This window comes from Lingula anatina, chromosome 2 (genome assembly GCF_051362555.1).
Source record: "Lingula anatina isolate TDL-2025a chromosome 2, LinAna3.0, whole genome shotgun sequence".
NCBI classification, from domain to species: domain Eukaryota; kingdom Metazoa; phylum Brachiopoda; class Lingulata; order Lingulida; family Lingulidae; genus Lingula; species Lingula anatina.
In genome coordinates this window covers 29,244,111-29,257,299 of record NC_141768.1, presented here as the reverse complement: position 1 = coordinate 29,257,299, position 13,189 = coordinate 29,244,111, and the positions used below count along the sequence as shown (strand labels likewise).

The 13,189-nt window shown below is 33.9% G+C and overlaps 2 protein-coding genes across 6 annotated transcripts in view; one reads left to right on the top strand and one right to left on the bottom strand.

Moving 5' to 3' along the window:
- LOC106167985 (telomere length regulation protein TEL2 homolog) overlaps positions 1-11,122 on the bottom strand; it is a 21,962-nt gene extending 10,840 nt beyond the window's left edge. Inside the window, exons 1-17 of one of the 5 annotated variants that reach the window (XM_087004761.1) lie at positions 10,996-11,122; positions 10,216-10,599; positions 9,336-9,545; positions 9,006-9,160; positions 8,534-8,681; positions 7,955-8,057; positions 7,608-7,676; positions 7,229-7,370; positions 6,402-6,538; positions 5,879-5,958; positions 5,487-5,600; positions 4,487-4,667; positions 3,913-4,029; positions 3,465-3,536; positions 2,590-2,867; positions 2,156-2,255; positions 1,577-1,641 (exon numbers count right to left, since the gene is read on the bottom strand). In XM_087004761.1, coding sequence (XP_086860887.1) covers positions 1,577-1,641; positions 2,156-2,255; positions 2,590-2,867; positions 3,465-3,536; positions 3,913-4,029; positions 4,487-4,667; positions 5,487-5,600; positions 5,879-5,958; positions 6,402-6,538; positions 7,229-7,370; positions 7,608-7,676; positions 7,955-8,057; positions 8,534-8,681; positions 9,006-9,160; positions 9,336-9,545; positions 10,216-10,586 — 2,342 coding nt within the window. In that variant the 5' untranslated portion in view covers positions 10,587-10,599; positions 10,996-11,122. The remainder of the gene's footprint in view (positions 1-1,576; positions 1,642-2,155; positions 2,256-2,589; positions 2,868-3,464; positions 3,537-3,912; positions 4,030-4,486; positions 4,668-5,486; positions 5,601-5,878; positions 5,959-6,401; positions 6,539-7,228; positions 7,371-7,607; positions 7,677-7,954; positions 8,058-8,533; positions 8,682-9,005; positions 9,161-9,335; positions 9,546-10,215; positions 10,600-10,995) is intronic. The other 4 variants (XM_087004765.1, XM_087004764.1, XM_087004762.1 and 1 more) reach the window with 4 other exon arrangements.
- LOC106154108 (dynein axonemal light chain 4) lies at positions 11,108-13,189 on the top strand. Its single transcript, XM_013528363.2, has 3 exons — positions 11,108-11,285; positions 11,640-11,723; positions 12,471-13,189. The coding sequence occupies exons 1-3, from the start codon at positions 11,220-11,222 to the stop codon at positions 12,633-12,635; spliced, it is 315 nt and encodes a 104-aa protein (XP_013383817.1). The 5' UTR covers positions 11,108-11,219; the 3' UTR covers positions 12,636-13,189.

The window sequence follows — 13,189 nt, the reverse complement described above, 5'->3', positions numbered from 1 at the left end:
TCATTATTCCTTTTAGTTATAAGTTACAGATACATCATTTCAAAACTGGAAGGTTTTAGGAAAAGGGAAAAATATTAATTCTTTTTACAGTCAAATTGAAGATTTATAAATGATCATCTATATTTATATATTAGTACTATGTGCAGCACTGAAAAATCACATCCCTAAATTCCAAGTAAGTTTCATGAAATAACAACTGTAATCACATTTTGTTAAAAGTTTTCATTTATGATAGATCCACATATTTGATTAACCTGTTGACTGTTGAGTCTGTTCACTCTGACATACTTGGTCACAGCCGAATTACCTGTTCAGGTGAACAATAAACTGACAACTGTATGATCTTTATTCCGTAATTCATTTCGTAATTTAGGGTCTCCGACCCAAAATACATGTGCAACTTCACCATAATTTTTCCACTAGTAGTAATGTATTTATGTACACTGAATAAATATGAACATATATCCATAATAGCTAGTTCTCTGATTCTAAATGATTGTACACATTATAATGTTCTTAATCAACTCTTTGAATTATACTCACTTCACTAGCAACAAATCTTTTCTAGCAATACAAATGCACTAGTTAAAAATCTTGCCAATGAGAACATGCCATCTGTACTAATGTCAGGTATAATCAAAGTAAGTAATCATTCATTTATACTATATTTTGTCCATCTTGGTATGAAGCACCCTGAGCTTCAGAGATAACTTGACACTAACCTCTTCACTATAGCCTATCTTCATCGTGTCAAGTTACCTCTGACCACATTCGATTGCCTCCGCCGCCCGCCAATCTAATTTAAAGCCCGCACTCAATGACTCATTGAACGATCTAGCCAATGAACGCGAACGAGTCAAAGCGCGCTTTGTTCAAATCCGGACCAATCAAAGATAAGGCTGAATATCAGGGACTTGCCGTAACCTGTGGGCAGCACGCAAAATACATCATCCCTCAGTAGATAATTATGCAGGGCATCAAACTGCTCTGGTTTCAATTCCAATATACTCCATGCTTTCTTTGTGTACGGTTATGCACTCGGAACTACTCGGATGTCTCCGCACTCGACAAAAACTATGTTGTTAGTATGGAGCTTGCGGAATCAGCCGAGGATTGCCGATTGACGGTCAACCAATCAGCGTTTTCACCAAACTTTGGTGAAAAATTTTGAAACATGGATTCGATTGGCTTATATAAACTAGGTCAAACTATTTTCGTCAGAGGTAACTTGACACGATGAAGATAGGCTATAGTGAAGAGGTTAGTGTCAAGTTATCTCTGAAGCTCAGGGTGGGTATGAAGTATCTCTCCCTCAAATCACTATACAACAGGCACAGTAGTAGAATGTGTATCTCGTTTTCTATAGTATAAACTTTCAAACAATATGGGCAAAATCTAGTCTTTTTCTATATTTATCAGTAGTTCATGTCCAAGCAAAACAAAAGGAAAGATTAACTGAACTCATTTCCTGAGCACTATAAATTTGAAAAAAAAACTTCCTTATACCGGAAAAAAAAATTTTTTTTAAGTTTAATGAATAGTTATCAATGATCTGATCTGTGATAGGTTCACCTACCTGTCAGGATGATATCTAATTCCCCATGTAAACTCAAGCAAAGATTTTCCCATGTGTTTTGCAATCTAGAACAAATTTAAGACTTTCAACATCAACATGAAAGAACATCAAAGATGATAATAAAAAGAAAATAAAGACTAAAAAATTAACTGTACTAAACATCTATATTGTGATATTAAGTTTCCTGTGGCTGTTACATTATACAACTAAATGAAATGTAGAGATAACAAGTGAATCTTTGTATTTTCAAATATAAGAATCATTGTATATTGGGATCATTTTGAAATAAGATGAATAATCTTTTCCTGGCTACTTATTGTTATAGTAAACTATTGTTATAGTAAAATTACCATTTTCAGAGATGACATGAAACAAAATGGTCATGGCCATGTTGCTTGACATAAAATTTTATTTTGCTACAGCTCTTCTGCTAAATATCTACGAACTATGCATTGTATGTAAAATTTCTATCCAAGTGACCTTGTTTTTTTTCTAGATATATATCATTTCAACAAATTGGCTTTTGTCAATCTTATAAAATTTCTTTCATCATATCAAACAACTTATAATAATACTTACTGGGGCATTGGTGGCAGCATAAACAACTATACCCAATGTATACAACAGGCGTCCAAGTAACAGGCAATCCTCACCAAGTAGATCAAATGGAAGGTCCTTTCTGAAAATTTGTGAAAAAAAAAAATCCAAACCATTCAATTATGTCTACATCAAAGATTTATATAACTAAAGAACAATTCAATTTCTTTTAATGCCCCAGTACTGCAAATAAATAAATAATTAAATGTTAATTATAAATAAATAAAAACAAATAAAGAAAGAGGGAAAAATTAATAAATGAAAATGTTTGCAGAAGTTTGTTATAAATTCAAGCATACATAAAGCATTTTCTTTCTTGCACTGCAATTCATGAGCATCAACTGACAGACATTTGTTAATGTGACTAGTATCACAATCTTAAACCCAACAGACATAATCTAATCTTCTTACTTTACCTGTCAAAACAATTTAATAGGGGGAAGAAAAAGTCTCCGGCCACAGGAGCAAATCGATTTGGTAGTGCCTCTGGTTTTGTCGCCTTTGGGCCTTTGGCAAATCTATGCGTCTTGGCTTCAATTCTCCTCTGCACTACCTCTCTCCAGTCCTCAGGTTTGATATCATCGCTCTTATTTTCCTGTAAGATCTGAATTGGTTTGGGTTGCATCTTTTCACCACAGTTTTTATGAGAAACAGTAAAGGGCTGGGAAAGCTCTTTGGCAATACCTCCAAGTACCTGTAATATACCGGTAATACACCTTACACTATATACACTATTTGACTCCATAGTATCTCCTCCTCCAAAAGACTGAGAACTGAAATTGTAATTAATGTGGAAAATATGTTACTGAGGGGATAATACTGTGAATTGACTTAAATCTATTATAAAATAGTGTGTGAGTGTGTATGTGTGTGTGCACACGCGCAGGCATCTGTAAATCATTAACTGTATGAAATTGAAAATCTTGACCAGTAACATTTGTACATTATACTGAATATTAACTTTGAACAAAACCAAAACTATGGGTGCTTTCCCAGAGATTTAGCTCGATCTAAAGATTAAGATTTAGATCGTCCCAACTCCCTGGGGGTTCACGCTAAATTGCAGTCAGCAGAGCGGGCACCATAGTTAATTACCCCCTTACAGCTTTTAGTAGGCGGGACAGACGCTTAAGCCGGCCAAGCTGACAGTAATCTAGTGAGACTCCCCACAGGGATAGATCGATCTAAAAATCTATGGAAATGGGGTGTATCTTAACCCTTGCCCAAGATGTATTTTCTTAGTGTACTTTAATCTATATTAGTGATGTTCCAGCCTGGATGTACACTTTACCTCCAACATCTCCATTCTCTGTCTTATGTTATAGTTTCTTCTGTAGAACTCTTTAGTCAAATAGGCGGATACCTGAAAAATATCACATTTTCTATTTTAACAGAAACTAACAATCAGACACCTTTCAACGGGTACAAAAGACATCTTACCAACTGATTCTCATTTAAGGTCTAATGATTTATTCATTTTACATATCCTCTATTGTAATAAAGCAAGATCATTACTGAATATAACAAAATTGTGTTGTAATTGATATTTGGCTTGAAGCAGGTCACTTTATTGTGTTTCTTAAATGGTTTAAGGGCAATTTGGAGTAATTTTTTCGTACTTGCGAACCATTTATCCATCCTTCTCTGCACTTGGATTCGACCACTACTTAAATTTATAAAGGTTGACTTAATTTAAAAAGACTGTCCAGTCATTATAACCAGCAACAAGAACAACCTACCTCCACAGGACAAGATACGCCCAGAGCAACCATGGCGCTGTGTCGCAAGGAAATGAAGTTTAGTAAAGTAAAAGAGTCTTGGAGGTGCAGTAGGATCTTGATGAATTCAACAGCTATCTGAAAATCCAATCAGCAAATGACTAACCCTCTTAGCCTTGATGTGTGTGTGGGCACGTGTGCCTGTGCATGCATGCACACATGCATGCGTGTTGTAGACATAATTTTTTGTAAATTAAAAACAAGTTCACACAAATGTAAAAAATAAACAAATCGCACAATAGAATTCATCTCTAATATATATGGCTCTTTTATCATCGAGTGCAGTTGGATTTCAAAGGCCATCTGCAATGAGAATCTATAGTAATAACTTTTGCAAACAGTTTGTATAGCAGATTTTTAATGCTCCTTAAACACTGTGACTTTTTAGTGCCATGCCAAGGTCTTCTGTAAGCACTTGACTTAAAAAGTGGTCAAAGTGATAACGACAAGTGGATTTGATTAAATCTGTCACAAAGGGAAAAATAAAAATAAAATCAGTATTATCATAAAATAATTGAACCAATATAAAACTGACCTCTTTAAGTCCAACAGGATTGGATCTTATTAGATCAGCAGCAGCACATAGACAAGACTCAACTCTTTCTGGGTCATCCGATGATATGAGACCTTCCATGCAGTCCCGCACGTATCTGGGGGCCTTTGTCTTCGTAACTGGTGCGTCATTGGACATATCATATGGCTCCAAGTCATCATCACTGAAATCCATAGCAGATGAAACAAAATAAATCCAAAAGCCTGTTCAGAATAAAAGTTATTTAGACAGATGACCAAACTAACTTTGGTCATCAGAATACCGGAGTGAGTGACCAAGGATTTACATAATGGGGTGGTTGCAATGGGGTTCTTTGTTTTCAGTTCATATGTGACGCATATGAATTTCCAATCTTCTGTAATCCTCATATGAACAAGCTAGTGTCATGACAGCAGGGACATTGTAGGCGTTATTAATACATTGTAACAAGATGTCATAACACGAAAATACCCTTTATGTGCATGAAAGTCAGTCCCAGATGTGAAACACTAACGTCAAGTATATTTCAAAAGGGCACCTGCATCTTTAACTTTGTGAGGTAAGGCTCTTTTGCATTTTCCAGCTTCTAATCAATTTCACTGGAATCTTTTAAAGAGTAGCTAAACCTTAACAGAATCAATAGATTAAAAATTTGACATTTAGTGACTGCTTTGTAATTCTCATTTTATTTTTCTTATTTTCTATTACTGATCATGGTATGTGCTATCTAAATGCAGTTTTTAAAAAACCTAAGTCACACATCATTTAAGTTTAATTATTTATTTATTAGAAAATAAAATGCCTTGCTTTTACACAATGCACATTCCATGAAACCTAAAATATGATTACTTATAACAGTATAAAATATAACAAAAGAAAAAGCTGATAGACTTAGTCGCCACCTGGCGACTATAAAATAAACTAACTACATTCCGTGTGACTTCAATCTAGACCATCATTTGCTTCCTAATTCTGGAAAACATAGTATTTTGTTATGTTTTACCTGTCAAGTTCTTCTGTATTTGTTGCTTCTATTATCTGCTCTTGCTCCTTTGTGGAACAATTTTCCTTCACCTTAGAGTCATTTTCAGCGAGTGTTACTGTTTGAAAATCTCTGCTGGAAAAATTTTCTATCATTAATACAACGACTCATAAAAATAAAAAAAAATTCACTTCATGGTATCAAATTATAAATATTTTATACCTGCTTATTATTAAATGTTGAATAAGATTATCAATTCATTTTCTGACCTTCAATAATTTTATTCAATATTTGGGCTCACTAATGCAGAAACCGTTTTCTTCATAGAGTAACTTTACAGTAAATTCATATTTTGGCAATTAAAAAAAAAAGAAAGAAAAAAAAAGAAATGAAAACCGTTTATTTCTGCAAACCTTTGAATATCAACTAAGCCTGGATCAGAAGGTGGAGTGACTAGGGAAAGCAGGTGGTTCACCTCTTCTGTCTTCTCATACTGAAATAAGACAACAGCCTTTCACAATTTGCTTGAGGAATGCTTGAGTAGTGAAAGTGGAACTAAAAACAAGATAAGAAAGAAGTTTTAAGGTCATATCTAAAAAAATCAGAGGAGTTACACCCAACCATCTTTTGCAAGAAGAAACACAGCTGAAAATAAGGTAGAAGATTCTAGAAAAGAGACTTACTAACATGATTTTTTTTTATAAACATCAACATTTGAATTCGTTCTGTAAAAAAAAATTGCCCTTTTACCAAGCCATGGTGACAATACTTAGGTGCAGTAAATGAAAGTAAAAGAAATATGTACTTATAAAATGCACAACAGATGTGTTGGATTGTGATGGTGAAGACACAGACAAAGTGTTAAGACCATTTACAGACACATACAAAGTGAGTATATAACAAAAGTAAAGACACTACATATGATAAATTTTCTACCTCAAATTCTAACTTGGGTCCTTTGGGGTCCAGAGCTGTGGTCAGTGCCTCAGCCACAACCATACCAAGGAGTCTTACTTTGAAGGCCTGGTTGTCTATGTGACACTGGACACCGGTCATCAGTTTTCTTATTAAGTCTGAAATACCATTTTGATTACCTGGTCAGTTGGTTTAACAAGCAAACAAAGAAACAAACAGTTTTTTCAATAATATCTTTAATGAATCTTCAACTACTACTTGGGATGGAAGGGATATAAATATTTCAAATTAGAACATGTTTATGAACATGTCTTTTGGTCACAATTTTATTCAAATATACTCATATATTCAAATTATACTCTACAGGAATCATCACTTTACTTAATAACTGAAATGTTTATGTTTCACACACAATATAAAAACCCAATGACTTCAGCAATAAAGCTTAAACTATATTTAACTGTTATCCATAAGGTCACTTAGAATTTATTGCTTATCCTCAGTGTGTGGAAACTAAAATGGCTGAAAGTTTTCATTTTGTCAACTGTTGCAGGCCACTCTTCAACAGACTGATTTTAACCAGCTAGATGAAGGAAGATATCACTGGTAAAAATTATTTTACCAATGCACAAAGTGAGAGCTAGACACAAACAGTACATCTCTCTTCTTTGAGTCTGATACAAACACAATTATTAGTATCTCTCTATGTGCTATGAATCTGAAACATACACAACATGCACATTCTGCCAATCTAACTCATCAAAAACAATGTCAAGATTTTTACCAAAAATGCCTGGTTCAAAACAAATGCCTCCACACAGTATTGTCTGTGCAGATAGGTTTCATACCTCCTTTATGCTGTTCCTTATCCCTATCACTCAAGAGTCCTATGCCAATAAGAATTGCCCTGGAAATGTAATGATGCTGATCATATGCTGTGTGTTTCACTGCACTGCTGTCTCCCCATACTTCTAGAAGAGTCTGAAGAACCTAGATTGAGGAAGTTGAAAGAAGCGAAGTATTGAAAATAGCATTAAAAAGGTTTGTATTATGTGGATTTGAAAACACACACACACATTCACACACACACACAAGGTATATGATTTTCTCCCCAGTCTTAACAAATGAATAAGGATTCCATACAAATGTTATGTAAATTGTTTACTCATCTGTTATTTGTAAAAAATAATAATAATAATAAAACAAAAGCCTTAGTATCAAATATACCTGGATAAACAGAGGCTTTCTTGTATGGGAACTTGCCAGGTGCCCAACTATGTTCTGTAATATCAGGTCCTAGAAATGAATAAGAATCCAACTGCATTAACTGAAAAACAACAGATCTTAACCAATTTTAGGAAAGGTGACAAAGAGAAACCCAATCCCTTTTTAAATGCACTATACAAGTTCGAACATTATTTATTCATCTCACCCTACATAACTATCACAGTCACGAAATCATGACAACAACTGAATGAGTATTAAAATAATGTATCACCTACAAAGCTACAGCCATTTTTAAAAATATAAACTGACTGAAACACATAAAAGACAATGAAAAAAGTGCCAATTACCTGTTTAAAGTGTCTGTATAGAAGAAGTTTGTTAGTGAACAAATACTTCAGTTTTTGTTTTGAAAGAACAGCATCCCCTAGTAGTTTGTTCACAGTGCCATACCTATAATGAAGATGTGTGTAAGAAATAATGATTATTCCATATACTTGTTAAGGGTATCAGATTCAAAAACATGCAATAATTATTAGGTTTTACGATGAAAACATGCACAGTAAGTAAATGAGATTCATTTCATCAGACACAAAAAAGGAGAAATAAATATTTAATAAGCATATCTTAAAAATGTCCTTAAATGAAGTAACTGCTCTTTATATTTTTTCCCTAAATCACTAGCGCATAAGAAAGTCTCTATAGACCCCCTTCAAAAAACTTAAACAAAAACAAAAAAAAAAAAAAGGCAGTGGTACTGCTGCCCATCAACAAATACACTATCAGCTGTCTCATGCATCAAATAGTGGCAGCAGAATCAATTGGAAACTAATCTCATGGTTGTCTGATACCACCATTAAGATCTTAACTGGTTTGGGTCCATCTTTGTGGGTGGGGTTATCAATAAAAAATATCAAACACATACGCACCACGCTGCATCCCTTACTACTGGAATAATGGTACTTTCAATACACCTGTCAGGTACTTCACAGACAAGACGCTCACAAATTCTACACCAGATAAAGTCTTGATTGGTGAAAGTAGTAAAACTGGGAAGTAATACTGACCATATCCAGTCTGAAAAACAAACACATGTACTAATGAATTCCTTTTTTCTTGCTCTGTATTTATAATGAAGTCTAAAAAGTTACTGTTTTGCTAATTTAAAAATATTATAACAGAGGACATGAAATTCTTGAGGGTTTAAATGCTTCAGAAATCATATTTTCAAAAACTAAGTTATTGCCAATTCCAATTTCCAACCAGAAACTTACTTATTTGTTTGAGAACTAGCATGTCCTATTTCATTAAAATGGCTATAATTGTTCTACCCTGCAGCTGCACAATACTGGTATCATATGTTTCTTTAGTTGTAGAACACGTAATTTGTTTTTTTCCTACCTGCACTACCAGTGATGCACAATTTCCCTAACAACTGACTGAAGAAAGACAGAGAAACATCAGAGCCATTCTTCACAGCACTATACACCTGGTGCAGCACCACTAACATTTCATTCGCAAGAAATGGGCCATAATTCTGGGGGTAAAAGATGTCACTGCAAATAACATAATGGGATAAATTGGGTATAGCACATATACATATACATATGAGTCCACTTTAAATACCACACACAATATCAAGATGTGATTAATATTCTGAGAGAGAGAGAGAGAGAGAGAGAGAGAGAGAGAGAGAGAGAGAGAGAGAGAGAGTGTGTGTGTGTCACCTACCTTGTTTCCTGCTTTGTTTTATTGATTATCCTCTCTGGCAACATTGCAAGTGTGGTAACCAGGTCATCCCACATAACTGAATGTTGGTTTTCTTTGGTTCTGCTCTTGTCTGGGATGATCACACACTGGTTCCACAAAAGTACTCTTAGTTTATGTTGTTTGATGAATTCTTCAAGCAGGACAGCACATTTGTTTAGTTTGTAACCATGGCTATAAAAATTGAGTATCATGAGTACATATCTTTAGTTATACAGTGCGCATTAGACTTTTATACAACAAGAAACAAGTTTCACCAGAAATATCAGCAATTTTCCCAACCATTGACAACTTTATTATTTATCAACCTGTTTTCATGTTATAAATTTCTAATATTTAGTGTCACCTGAAAATTCACTTTTCTCTGTTTACATCATAAGAGTAATTCAAAAACTTGAAGCTTGAAACCCAATAAAGGGTTTAAGGCAGGGGCGGATTGAGGCCGTCTTCTGGGTCTTCTGGAAGACGGTCAGATTTTCAAGTTTACATTGACGGGTATCTATTTTTTTCTGTCAGAAGACAGTCAAAAATTGAGGATGGATTAACAAAGATAATTTGGAAGACGGTCAGAAAATATCTCTGGATCCACCCCTGTAAGGATTGTAAATTTTGTAATGGTTTTGGATGTGGTCTGTCTTGGCATTTAAAAGAAAAGTGGTGAAATTCCCTAAAAATTCAACTTTTGCTACATCAGGTCTAAAGTTCATTTGGTTTACCAGCTTTGTGATATCTGAATAATTCACTGTTAAAATAGCAATCATCAGGAAACTATTACAAGAGTCAATAACATCTGCGAAAATTCCAAACATGCACGTATGAGAACATGCATAAAAAACAGCCCTACCTCAGAGTTTGTATTGCACTTGTTAGGATCAGAAATGCTTCCTCTGGAATTCCATCCAGGAAGAATGTGTCAAAAAGTTCAGGTATCTTATCCTTTGGTAAATTAGAGAGCCAATCGACACTCAAACATTTCACCAGGAAGTCCAGAAATTTCACATAATGATTCTCTGCAAATTCTTCCTGAGCAGTTACTATATCTTCTTGTGAAATATTCAACTTCCCTAGGGCATTCTCTCTCGCAGGTAGCAGGCACTGTATTCTCTGTAGACATTCCACACATTCACTTTCATTTTTAGGGTTTGCTATAATATTGTATGCCTCTCTTACAATCTGTCGCACAAATGGCCTGACATTTAATGTCATTTCTCCCATGTTTACAGGTCACCTGGAAAAGAGATTACAAGTATATTTGTAACTCCAGTTGTAGAGAAGATGAATACCAAATTATGATAATTTTTACACTGTAGGCCAACTTTCCAAATCCATCCATTCAAGATGCTAAGTGTTAAATTTTCCTGAGAAAAAGTCATAATAAATTAAATTAATAAGTGTGGTATTTTTTTAAAGTCTGGGCAAGAAGAAACAAAATATTCATGTCAACTTGCTTTTTCACATATTGTATATATTTGTGGACTACTGAGAAGTATAAAACATGTCGTGTACTTGGACCCTACCAAAATTATACTAAAATTATACTAATAAGTCACTAATTTAGTTGTAAATCACGTTTCACACAAAGCACATGAATGTTAAATATGTTTACATGAAGCCTTGTACTTACGCTAACATATTTCTTTATAGTCTTCAAATAGCGAATGAGTGCGTGGCTAAAATAATTGGTCGTATAATGTAAGAAACACACTTCCCATGTTTTGAAGTGGGCGCTGACATCTTGAATCGAAAACGAGGCTGCAAAAACGCGCATGCGTTGTTTTCCTTAGAGACAGGTTGCAAGACTTGAGTTTGCTATCAGTTTTTGAACAAATTACATCTTTTAATTCAATAATGGCAGAAGAAGGAGGGGAAAAAAAGGTGGTTGAGGTTGTGAAGCATACCTATCCGTTAATCAGAGTAAGTATAGAGTATTATTTTAGCAAAGTTATCCTGAAATATTATGTATAAATTGGGAACACAACATTCAGTTTCAACAGTGACTGGTTAAGTTACTGCTCTTTATTGCTAGAATAGTTAATATTAATATACTATCTGGTATACCTATTTACCGCATAGACATTTCAACTTTTAAAGCGTTATTAAGGATCAATAATTGCTAAAAAAAAACTCAAAAAGAAACTTAAACAGTGTTTTTAGATTTGTTGCTTGAATATAACTGGATTAACCTTTAGAATAACATGAAATGCTTTTGCATGGCATTTTATTATGATTTATGAAACTATTTGTCATTTTACTGTTAAATACTTTCAGCACTCAGATATGCAAGATGAGATGAGAGTGGAGGCAATGGAGCTGTGTGTCACAGCATGTGAAAAATTTTCTACAAATAATGAGGTGTGTTGAGAAAGAAAGTGAGCATGGCTTTCCAGTAACACATGTAAACCATTACTATTAGTTTCTTATACCACTAAAAGAAATTCACCATGCCAAGACATAAATGAAGTTAATCTCTTGTTCAGCAAACGTAGCTTTAAAACTTCAATTTTTGCGCAATTTGCATACTTATTCAAATGAGAATGCTGAGGCGTTTTTATTGCACTGAAAGAAAGAAAATATCCCTTCAGATATCATTTTTCAGGAACTTATGAAACAGTGTACTTTGGTATTTCTCTTAGTTATGTTATACAGTGGGGTTGGTTGGTTTTTGTGGCATTTTGATTTAATATGCATCTTTAACCAGAAAGAGTTACACTCATGTTGGTTTAGGCCTGTGCAATGTTTTATCTGCTCTTCAGTGAATTAATGACTTCATTTACCTTTTTGTATTTCATTTTTTAATTCTTTTTGCCAGTTATTGCATGATGCATTATACTCAGATAAGTTGGTATAATTATTATAATCTAGGATTCAACATAATAGTATTGAATCTTAGTTATAATGATGATGAATTAGCAATTCCAGATTCTCATTTCTTTAAGCAAGTTGATTGTAGTTCACTGTGTTCTTAGAATAAAAAAAAGTGATTAAATGACCTCTGATGTTAGGAATCAGAATTGTAGATTCTACTTAATATTGAAATCATTATGACATTTTAAAGACCAAGAAATGCTTTATTCACTCTTGCATTTTTTTGTATTTCAGACTGCAGCCAAAATGATAAAAGAAACTATGGATAAAAAGTTTGGGCCTTCTTGGCATGTGGTAGTTGGAGAAGGATATGGCTTTGAAATTACACACGAAGTGAAGAACTTGATATACATGTTCTTTGGTGGAAATGTGGCAATAACTTTATGGAAGTGCTCATAGTGTGATTTTTTATTCAACTTGACAATCTTATGAGGTTCACCTTGCTAATAGGTGAGAAGTTGGGAAGTAAAGTAATATCTTCCCCAAGCCACAATAAACTGAATACACACTTTACAGCATAAACTTTTTGTGTCAAAGAGGCCTGAATTCCTTTGATAAAACTTCACATAAGAAAAATATAAAAACACAAAACTGGAAGGAAAGATAATATCACTTTATGACATTATTATTTCAAATTTAGATGTTGGTTTAAGGTGGCCATAAGTTAACCTGACCAGCAAACTTTAGAAGTGTAAATTGTATATTATGTATAAAAAGATGTTTTATTGTATGGTATTATTGTCATTATAATTATTGTTATCATTTTATTATTTATGACTATCCCTATACTAGATTTTGCTACACTGTGCTGGGAATGTTTTCTGGAAATGTTTTCCTCAGAATCTACATGTACAGTAGCCCAGGAATACCAGTACTCCACCAGTACATGTTGCCTAAATGTCAAGATTTGTAAATATAAATGATAATAAAAATTCTGCAGTAGTTGTTTTTTA